At 41.0% G+C, this 11,402-nt stretch overlaps 1 protein-coding gene across 6 annotated transcripts; it reads right to left on the reverse strand.

Annotated features, from left to right (window-relative positions):
- Positions 1–3,020: 3,020 nt before the first annotated feature.
- Positions 3,021–9,548, reverse strand: XAGE5 (X antigen family member 5). 6 transcript variants are annotated; one of them, XM_072815620.1, is made up of 6 exons: positions 9,363–9,544; positions 9,210–9,247; positions 8,383–8,474; positions 7,842–7,953; positions 5,644–5,769; positions 3,021–3,135 (listed from the first exon to the last, which is right to left on the reverse strand). In XM_072815620.1, the coding sequence occupies exons 3-6, from the start codon at positions 8,464–8,466 to the stop codon at positions 3,113–3,115; spliced, it is 345 nt and encodes a 114-aa protein (XP_072671721.1). In that variant the 5' UTR covers positions 8,467–8,474; positions 9,210–9,247; positions 9,363–9,544; the 3' UTR covers positions 3,021–3,112. The 6 variants fall into 6 exon arrangements, with proteins under 6 accessions (XP_072671721.1, XP_072671720.1, XP_072671722.1 ...); XM_072815619.1 differs by having other exon boundaries at positions 9,355–9,544; XM_072815621.1 differs by having other exon boundaries at positions 9,399–9,527.
- Positions 9,549–11,402: the final 1,854 nt, after the last annotated feature.

The raw sequence follows: 11,402 nt of genomic DNA on the forward strand, positions 1-11,402 counted from the left end.
ATCTAGGAGTCTGCTTTAACATATAAAATTTCCTTTAGAAATTTCCTTTCTCTCTAAACCCCAAGGCACGGGTTGGTGATCATCCCCCAAGCACATGGCCCACCGATATACATCTGAAGGGTCTCATGACTCAGGTTATATTAGATGGTAATAAATGAACTTTTCCCAACCATAGCTAGCCCCCTCAAGGTCCTGGAAACCTTGCTTCTAAAATTCCTTGGAGAATACACTATCCTAAATGTTGTGCCCAAGACTGCGAATCCAAGAAACCACCAAGGAGCCAACACCAATGTAAACACACGAGGGTTTATTTACAAGCTCGAGCTTGGGTCCAAGTATTCCCAACACAGCAGAGTAGGGACCTGGACCCTGAGGTGGGTTTCAGCTTAGTTATATGGGCTGGTCTAGGGGACCTCCAGAGGGGGTGGAGGAATTTCTCAAGTTCTGTTTACATTCTGATATGGGGCTTTCAAGGGCATTGAGCTCTGTTCTCATTCTGATATGGGACTTTCTGCCACTGGCTTGGGCTCTGTTCTCATTCTAATATGGGGCTTTCTAGGGTGTTAAGCTGTAAACTTTTTTTTCCTGTAACCGAAGTAAAGTTCAGCTCTTATTCACAGGGGCCTGGGATGGCTGTACTTGTGCTAACGCTGAACTTAAAGTGGAATGGCCTTAATTTTCTCGGCCTCCACACTAAACCCCTCCCAACTCCCAGGTATATACTTAGTCATCCCTCACAGGCCCCAGGCAGTCGCTCTTCCTGCCCACGGGTCCTGTCCCTGTGCTTTAAAAAAACCACCATTTTGCACCAAAGTCATCTCAAGAATTCTTTCTTGGTTGGCAGCTCTGGACCTCACCCCACCAAACCTCACTTATATTCCAAAACTTCATCAATGAACACTGTGCGTTATATGGAAGTGATGAATTCTACTCCTGAAACCAATATTACACTATATGCTAACTAGTATTTAAATAAAAATTTGAAAAAAAGCATACTACATCCATCTTTCACAGAAAAAATAAATAAAAAATAAAAATAAAAACAAAATGACACCAAAAAATTAACCAAGGAAGCTGATGACAGAACAGAAGGCTAGCTGAGGACAAAGCACAAGCTGACCCCCCACAAGTGACCCCTCCCCCTAGGTGAGATATTTGTGACATTCCTTACTGCCCTAAAGCTAAGGAAAGGAAGAAGATAGTTAACTTATAGATTACAATACATGAGTATTGTGCAATACATGAGTCTCCCTCAGTTTACAAATACCTTAGTAATTTACTAGAACAAAGCATTCTTATCAATAACCTAGCTTCCAGAAAGAAATGTAGATACAATTAAATGCCCTTATAACCTGCAGACCATTGACAGATACTTGAAGAAGATAGGGTGTTTTATTCCTCCAGGAAGCTCCCAACAACTGTAATTTTAATGCCTTGCTAGAAGGAAAATCAACCTTGACAATTTCAAGGCCTCCAGTATCCTGTGAGTCTACCCAAACATATGAAAATGCTTTTGAAACCTCCCTTTTCCTTACCTCCTCCAACGCCCAAGTGTATAATCAACTACCCCTCACAACCTGGGGCTGCAGCTGTTTCTGCCCAAGGGACCTGTCCTTTTGCTTTAATAAAATCACCATTTTGCACCAAAGACATCGCAAGAATTCTTTCTTGGTCATTGGATCCAGACTTCACCCTACTAAACTTCACCTACATTCCAAAACTACATCAGAGGTAATAGACTTTACACTGAAAATCATAACACTGATTAAATTAAAAGGATTTAATTTAAGGTCATGTGTGGACCTTGAATAAGATGCTATCTTCTTTTATTGTTATATCCTTAATAACATGGAATTAACTGAATGGATATATTTTTAATGAAATGGGGCCATTCAGATTACTGCTGACCCTTGAACAACATGGTTTGTTGAACTATGTGGGCCTGTGGTCCCTAGGTGGCTGAGCGGTTTACAGCCTGCCTTTGGCCCAGGGTGTGACTCTGGAGTCCTGGGATCGAGTCCCACATTGGGCTTCCTGTATGGAGCCTGCTTCTCCCTCTGCCTGTGTCTTTGCCTCTCTCTCTCTGTTTCTCTCATGAATGGATGGATAGTCTTTAAAAAAAAAAAACTATGTGGGCCTACTTATACAGATTTTTTTTTTATAATACAGTACTGTAAATGTACTTTCTCTTATGATTTAATAACATTTTCTTTTTTTGTTTTATATTATACACCTTTTATTTTTTATTCATTTAAAAAAATTTTTATTGGAGTTCGATTTGCCAACATATAGCATAATTACCCAGAGCTCATCCTGTCAAGTGCCCCCCTCAGTGCCCATTACCCAGTCACCCCATCCCCCTGCCCACCTCCTTTTCCACCACCCCTTGTTCGTTTCCCAGAGTTAGGAGTCTCTCATGTTCTGTCACCGTCACTGATATTTCCCACTCATTTTCTCTCCTTTCCCCTTTATTCCCTTTCACTATCTTTTATATTCCACAAATGAATGAGACCATATAATAATGTTTGTCCTCCGATTAACATTTTCTTTTCTATAGATTACTTTATCCTAAAAATACAGTATATAAACTATGTGTTGACTTTTAATTTTTTAAGATTTTATTTATGTATTCATGAGAGACACAGAAAGAGAGGCAGAGTTGGAGAAGCAGCCTCCCCGCGGGGAGCCTAATGTGAGACTCATCCCAGGACCCCAGAAACATGACCTGAGCTGAAGGCAGGAGATCAACCATTGAGTCATCCAGGTGCCCTGTGTTAACATTTTATGTCATTGGTTAGGATTCTGGTCAGAAGCAGCCTATTAATAGCTACATTTTTGAAATCACAAAGGATCTAGATATAAACTTGTGGAATTGTCATATTTAGCAAGGTTGCTAGAAGGAATATCAATGTACACATATATTTGTGTATACCAGCTCAATCAGAATATAAAATTTCAAAGTGATATAATTTTCAATATCATTAAGTATTGATAATAACTTTAATAAAAGATTTATAAGATTCTTTGCAGAGTGTTCAAAACTTTATTAAGAGAATTTTAAGAGTCAAATATCTGCCATCAGAACAGTTTGATAGTTCCAGCTTGTTTTTGTTTACACCTGTGATTGCCCTTCACCTGTAAGACAAAATAACAGTTGGGAACATTACTTAGTAGAATTTTATTTAGATGACATTAACGGTACACAAGGGACCACACTTTTTGTTTTATAAGATACACTTCCAAACATATTTTACTAATGTATTTTAAACACACCACTCTTTCTATTGGTATAAGGAAACAAAAAGGCTGTTCATGTTCAGAACATATTAAATGAAATGAACCTATTAAAAAGTAGCTACAAATGAAAGCAAAAATTGTGTGCTTTTACTAGCAAAAATTGTGTGCTTTTACTAAAATCCAAGTAACATATAAAAGCACCTTGAACCAAATAAAGTTTCTAAATCAGTATTATTTCAATAAAAAAACATGAAAAAATATTCTGAACATAGGATATTAAAACAGTAATGTCACATTTGTTACTGCTTGAGTAAATAGAAATTCCAGTACTACAACTCTTTTTTTCTCTATTATGCAGAAGTCCAAAAATGTTTCCTTGGTTTACTTTAGTTCTAATGTCATTGGTTAAGTAGGATAACCATTTGTCCCCATTTCAACCTGTAGTCCTAGTGTGATTATGAATAATGTCTTTTTTCACACTTGACAGTGTTGAGTTTGTATAATAAATTATATAGGGAAGCCTGGGTGGCTCAGCGGTTGAGCATCTGCCTTTGGCTCAGGGTGTGATCCTGGAGTCCCAGGATTGAGTCCCACACTGGGCTCCCTGCATGGAGCCTGCCTCTCCCTTTGCCTATGTCTCTGCCTCTCTCTCTGTGTCTTTCGTGAATAAATAAATAAAATCTTTAAAAAAGAAAGAAAGAAAGAAGCTTTGAGACTAGCTCAAAGCTAGTGAGACTATATAATTTTTTATAAAAGAAAGAAATGAAGGCAGAGACTCAAAGCTAGTAAGACTATATAATTTTATATATATATATATTTAATTTATTCATGAGACACACACACACACACAGAGAGAGAGAGAGAGAGAGAGAGAGGCAGAGACACAGCAGAGGGAGAAGCAGGCTCCATGCAGAAAGCCTGATGTGGGACTCGATCCCGGGATCCAGGATCATGCCCTGGGCCGGAAGGCAGGTGCTAAACTGCTGAGCTACCCAGGGATCTCCTCTGCCTTCATTTCTGACATGAAAATGTGAAGCTCATATATATTGTGACTTAGAGCATGGTAAAAAAAAAAAAAGAAGAAATGAATAGAGACAGGGAGGGAGAAGAAATGGGAAATAGAGAGGAATAAAAAGATACCTAGAAAAGTCAGATATTTATTTCTAAAAATAGGTGCTTTTGGGGGGGGATGGCTGGGTAGTTCAGTGGTTGAGCATCTGCCTTTGGCTCAGGGCGTGATCCTGATCTGGAGATCGAGTCCAGAATTGGGTTCCCTGCAAAGAGCCTGCTTCTCCCTCTGTCTTTGTCTCTACCTCTCTCTGGGTCTTTCATGAATAAATAAATAAAATCTTAAAAAAATAAAATAAAATCTTAAAAAAAACAGAGCTTTATTATTTTTTTTAAAAAAAAGAGATTTTGTTTATTCGAGAGAGTGTGAGCCAGAGAAAAGAAGCAGAGGGAGGGGCAGAGGAGAAGCAAACTCCCCACTGAGCAGGGAGTGTGACATGGGGCTCCATCCCAGTATTCCAGGATCACCACCAGAGACAAAGGAAGATGCTTAACTGAGCCAGCCAGGTGCCCCTAAAAGTAAGCGCTTTTGAAAAATATTTTTTAAGACTAATTCACAAATATAATTGTGTATGTGTAAAGTGTACAACACAATGATTTGTTCAATATTTACACGGTGGAGTGACTACCAGATAAATATAAGTAATTAATAAATCCATCACCTCCCATAATTCACTAATTATGGGTGATTAAGGGTGAGATTTTGAATTAAGGGGTTCTCTAAGAGTCACACAAATTATGTTCAGCTGCTACTAGAACTTACTTCACTGCCTCAGCATATTTTATACAAACTGGTATTTATTCCAAATCATTTTGTATTTGTTAAAAGGCAGAAAGTATTAAACTGTAAAATTATTAGCTATTGGTTAACGTACTAATACTATAAAATAAAACATTTTCACCTTTTTTCAAAAAGATTTTTAAAATTTATTTATAGATAGAATGAGTGCACACACTAGGAAGGGTGGAGCCAAGGGAGAGAGAGAATCCCAAGCAGTCTCTGCACTGAGCACAGAGCCTGACATGGGACTCTATCTCATTACCCTGAAATCATGAAGTGGGCCAAAATCAAGAGTGGGATATTTAGCCAACAGAACCACTCAGATACAACTGTCTTCATCTTTATAATTCAACACGATTTGACCCAATTTGTTCCTATACCTGACCGTCTAATAAGTCAGGAAGTCAGGCATTTAGGTTCTAAACTACCTGTCAAAGTATCCTTATAGGTGAATTCTATTATGAAAGTAATAGTAATATTACACTTATATTATGAAAGATGTAATACTGAAGAAAACGGAAACCACATACTTTTAACGTTCATAATGGATCACATACCTGCTTCTGGCATTTTAATGGGCTCTAGGTTTGGAATTTTCAGCCCTTTCACATCAGGACCATCTTCGCTTTTATCCCCAGTCATTGGCTGAGCCACTTCCTGTAGTTCAGATTTCATTTCAGGCCCTAAAAAAAGAGAAAGGTTACAGGTTTAAGCAGTAAACATAAAATATATCTTTTTAAAATTTTATTTATTTATTTATTCATGAGAGATGCAGAGAGGGGTAGAGACATAAGCAGAGGGAGAAGCAGGCTCCATGTAGAGAGCCCGATGTGGGAATCGATTCTGGGACTCCAGGATCATGCCCTGGGCTGAAGGCAGGCGATCAACTGCTGAGCCACCCAGGTGTCCAACATAAAATATATCCAAAGAACTGATAATATTCTTTCGGTTATATGAGACAGAAGCATGTAGGCTAGTGTGAAAAAAAAGTGATGGAAAGATGGACTTCACATCTTTGTTTTTCTGTATTATGATACTGTATTTCAAATGACACTTTAAAGATAAACCACACTAAATCTGTATTTCCTTTATATTACGAAAGTGAGAGTAGAAAGCATCAGCTATCTAAGAAATCTGAAGCCTACACCACAGATAGGATGGTAATTAAAATGTAATTTCCTGGGACACCTGGGTGGTTCAAGTGGTTAAGCTTCTGCCTGCCACTCAGGCCAGGCAGGGTCCTGAAATCTGAAACCCACATGGGGCTCTGCTCAGCAGGGAGTCTGCGTCTCCCTCTCTCTCTACCCCTCCCCCCACTTGTGTGCTCTCCCTAACTCTCTTAAATTAAAAAATATTGCAAAAACGTGTAATATACAGAACGATTACCTGATTCTATTTGTGGGCCAATATGACAAATCCTATATTAGTGAGATCCCGCGCCTCAAAATTTTATTAGACAAAATTAACTAGTTAGATTTCAGTATAAAGACCCTCTAACTAATGATAAATGACTCATGTATAGAACAAAGAAAAAAATAACAGCAAAACATTACTGACTAATAAACTTCTTACAATGAGAATAAAGGAAGTAGGGTAGAAAGAAATTAATGGGCTTTAATGCCAGTCATACTGTAGAACCCACTTAATGGGGAATTCTGAAAATAACCCACAGACAAATAATATCAATAATTCACTACAAGTAATTGATAAAAATGCTATATTTGGAAGGCATTCATTTCTTCTTTCATAATCATTTTAAGATATTTTTGATTTTCCTAGTCACAAAATTATTTAACTACATTTTAAACGCACATAAAAATCATAATAATATGGTGACCCTGATACCAGTTTCCTGAATGATCCACCACTTACCAAACATACCATACCAAAAGATGAATCGAACAGGGGCCATGATTAATTGAATACTTTTCTGGAGTCTCACTCCTGCTCCACTGAACTGGATTTATGCCTGTGCCAGTATTAAGCTCCTTTACATTGCAGACACATTTCACTATTCAGCATTTTATACAAAACAGCTCACTTGTTTGTACAACAGTACAGATGGTAGGAATAACACAACTCTTTAAAAAAGGTTTTAGAAAACAAAACAAAAATCTGAATTCTTCTTTTAAGTAATCTCTACACCCAATGTGGGGCCTCAGCTCTCGACCCCGAGTTCAAAGAGTCACATGCTCTCACTGAGCTAGCCGGGTCCCCCAAGAACACAAACCCTGTAATGAAATCTGAATTATGTCTCCGTGTGCCAAGCAGTCTTTAGCAAAGTACAGTCCCCGAGCCTTCGTTTTCTCCTTTTTCAAATGGGGCTACCATCCCTAAAGCAAATCGGTTTAGCTCCACATGTTAGAAGGTATGTTGACTCGGCACTCCGCAAATACTGTTAAAAGCTGCTTATGCTTTCGATGAAATGAATGAAAAGGGCACCTTAGAATGTTCTAGGAACAAATTAGACTAGTGAATCGATGTATGGCTTTGTAGTTAAACAGTGTCCTGTAATTTAGAAGACTGTTTTCAAGGACACTGATCAAATCTTGAGGACGAAGGGGAAATTCAGTACCGGGAAGGACTGCATGAAGCTGTAAACTGTACTCTCCTCTTCCCATTTCAATCCATTTTTCGGAAATGACCGAGGTTCTCCTGGAATGTTTTCCTTCCTCCTGGTCTGGTTAGGTCATAATGCATGATGCACACATACACGCCCCGCCCCCATAAGCACTGTTCTTCCCTTTCCCTTCACCTTGAATAACAGGTGCTCCTTCAACTTCTTTCCCTTGATCGGGTATAATATCCTGAGTCTTAGTTGGTTTCTCCTTTGGTTTCAGCTGCTCGGCCTGTGTGGGGGGCGGTGTCTGCATACAAATAAATAGTTGTGTCGTTAACACATGCCAACAGTATAAAATATACATCATACACTTTTAGGGCAGATAATGAGTAAGTATAAAGACAGTCCCCAGACATGATTCTCTAGACTTATTCTTAAAAGTTCCTCTTCCCACACAGCGGGTACTCAAGAAGAGGTACCCCCAACCACTTTGGAGGCTACTGTAAACTCTGCTGGGGCGGACAGGTGCAATCTGTTGTTAATAAGCATGACCAAGAAGTCACAGCGTGTATTTCCACCACGGGCAGCACAAATACGGAATCCTTCGGGTTCAGAGTCTCCCTCCCTTTATCAGCCGAGGAGCTCTTATCGCTGTATCGGTACGTTTGTAGCTCATCAAAATTTCCAGAGAATGCGATGTGTGGTAATGGGAAACATCAAATATGGCAGTACTCACAACCACACGCGCAGCTGGCTGGGCAGATCCTCGATCCTCTCTTCCTTGTTTGGATCTGGATCTGGATCTCACACGGCCACTCATGTTTCACCCTGAAAGTAGAATCTTGGCATTTGGGAAACATACTCTAACGGAGAGGTATACCACTTCCAAGGCCAAATGTTTTGATATCTTTCCTTTGAAAATACATTCAAAACCAACCCAGGGTAAGTATACAGTACACGCTGTGGTCGCACCAAATGTACTGGCTGCAAGATCATCTACATCAGCCAAGCTGGCCGAGAAATCACCTTAAGGACAGGCGAAAGAAAACACGAGGCTTAGTCTCACAGTTAGATTCCCCCCCACTAAAGGCACTGGAGAGAACACTGCCGGAAATTTAAACCTCAGTCGCTGCTGCTTTCATCACATTCCCGTTTACGAGGTTCATTTCCCACCCTTCAATAATGCTTTATTGGAACACAGAGAAAGAAACCGTCCTTTGCATAGTGCCTATGGCTGTCTTGGCACGGTCAAGGCAGGTGTCTGTCTAGTCCCAACACAGACCCACCGCCCCCCGCAAGCCTTGACCCTCTGCCCAGTGCACTACCAATGTCGGGGACCCAGTTACGAGCCCACAGCCTTCCCTGTTCCCTGGCCTTTTCTACACCGCCCGGTCCGTTCCCTACCCACGGTCCCACCGAGGACCTCGGCCTCTGTGCTCTGCCGGCAGTTCCCGGTGTTGCCGGGACTCCGACAGCCCGACCAAGCCCCCCCACCCCCCACCCCTTCCGCCCAGGCTTAAGGAACCCCGTCTCCGTCTCCCCTCCTCAGCCCACCGTCCTCACCTGCCCCGGCACGACCACGAGGATGAGTGAAATGACGCCTGTGAGGAGAAGGGCGAGAGCTCCTCAGAACCTACATGTATGTAGTTAGCACGTCACAGATCTACTGCCCCGACCACCCCGAGGCCCACCGGCTCTCCCCTCATACTTGCTCACACTTAAGGTCCCGGAAGGACTGATTTGGGGACCTACTGCTTCAAGTCAGGTAGCGAGGACGCTCAGGACAGAGAGAAAGCGACCCTGACCAGTCGATCTCAGTACCACTCCCGGAATGGCGGGCAGCAATGCGCATGCCCGGCAACGGTTGCTCAGAGCAAGGCGCACGCGCACTGGCGGCTCCCAGCGGTGAGCGTGCGCGCAGCATTGTGTGCGTGCAGGCAGGGGTGAGGCATTCCCGCCTGTGATGCAGAGCCTCGCCACACGGTATCTGCTGACGTGAAGAAATGACGCTTGAAGCGTCTGTTTTTCCAAGCACCCAATCACTCCTATGCATCCCCGACATACCCTTAGTGGACGGTGTGTCTCAGAGAAAGCCCTGAGACAGAAATGGGTATTAAACATTATAGTCCCGGGAAGCCTGGCTGGCTCAGCGTCTGAGTGTCTGCCTTAGGCTCAGGGCATGTTTCTGTTGTCCTTCCCCCTTACTGTGTCTCTGCTTCTCTGTGTATTTCATGAATAAATACATAGAAGCATAAAAAGGAAAAAAAAACATTTTAATCACATTTTTACATGTGCTGTGATTAAGCATTTCTTTCTATGGCTCTGTTTTCCGTGGTACTTTAATGAATTTGCTCTGTCTGCCTGATTAGCACATTAATATGTAAGTTTTTGCTTTGTTCCTGCACATTTAAATCTGTGGATTGGTATATAATTTCTCAGTTTGCTTCTGTAGTCGTTCAGTCTGTGTATGGTTTAGAATGTTCTGTAGCTATTCTTCCTTCAGAATTAAGCTACTCTCACCTTGGTGTTTAGTAATAGTGATTATGCTCCCCATGTATTGTACTTCCCACTTATCAGGCAAACACTGCATAAGCATACTTGAGTTTTTTCAATAAGTGTCAGGGAAAGCCCTATCTGCCGAGAGCCGTAGTAGTCTTGACAGTGGCAGGGCTGATGTAGAAGTTGGTGTAGAGAAGGTCATTCAGTGTTGAGGGAGTGTGTGATTAAAATTGGGTAATATTACTTATAGAGGGACGCCTGGGTTGCTCTGTGGCTGAGGGTCTGCCCTCTCCTCAGGCATGATCCCATGTCCTGCGATCAAGTCTCACGTTGGGCTCCCTTCTGTGCATCTGCTTCTGCCTCTGCCTATGTCCCTGCCTCTGTCTGTGTCTCTCATGAATAAATAAATAAGATCTAAAAAAATAAGAGTGATAGAATGGTTTAGGTTTAGTGGATACAGCCATGCAAGAACATGAAGACAAATCTTCAAAATTCTGTGGTTGAAAAATGTCATTTGGTACTTTTTTTCTCTCTGTCCTGATGCCCCTAACATGCTGACATCTAAGTTTAACCTGCTTGGTGCTTAAGGTCAAATTTATTACCCACCTTGTGCAATGCAAACCTCACACTTGCCTCATAAAATGGGAACACAGTAGGGAAATGGGGTCCCTTAGCTACAATCCAACAATGTATGGCATTCAGCTGCACTCCAGCCCAAGCACAGCTCTCCACAAGATGCCAACTATTCAAGAAGTCATATGTAGCTGATTACTCTTTTGCTGGTGAGTTCCCATCGGTGCCAAGTGACTTCTGACATATGTAAAACAGACACTGTTATCTGAATTGTTTTAAAGTTTTATTTCAATCCCAATTAGTTAACACACAGTGTTATTTTAGTTTCAGGTGTACAATATAGTGATTCAACAATTTCATACATCACCCGCTGCTCTTCATGACAAGTGTAATCTTTAAACCGTGTATCTGAATTTTTTTCGTGTATCTGAATTTTAATGCGAAACTTTGCAGATGGAACTTATATTTCATCAACTATACATTTTTGTAGCCCTGTGGCTCATATCAAAGATGTCTTTTGTGCTTGAAAACACTGAATTTCGTGAAGACAAAATGAGGGTTCTCACATATATTGGCATGTACTTCTATAGCAGCATTTATTGGTCACCGGGAATTTTATGGTAAAAAAACTAGTGTTTTCCATACTGTGATTTGTAATTCATAGTGGGGCATGAGTTTAATGTT

The sequence above is a fragment of the Canis lupus genome, chromosome X, assembly GCF_048164855.1.
Source record: "Canis lupus baileyi chromosome X, mCanLup2.hap1, whole genome shotgun sequence".
NCBI lineage: Eukaryota > Metazoa > Chordata > Mammalia > Carnivora > Canidae > Canis > Canis lupus.

Bases quoted from the DNA above. Each gene is read 5' to 3' on its own strand.
- XAGE5 (XM_072815625.1), bottom strand. From the start codon at position 8,466: ATGAGTGGCCGTGTGAGATCCAGATCCAGATCCAAACAAGGAAGAGAG. The intron at 5,770-7,841 runs GTGAAGGGAAAG...CTCTTTTTTTAG, and splicing joins AGGAGCACCTGTTATTCAAG to GGCCTGAAATGAAATCTGAA. The intron at 3,136-5,643 runs GTATGTGATCCA...TTTGTCTTACAG, and splicing joins CATTAAAATGCCAGAAGCAG to GTGAAGGGCAATCACAGGTG.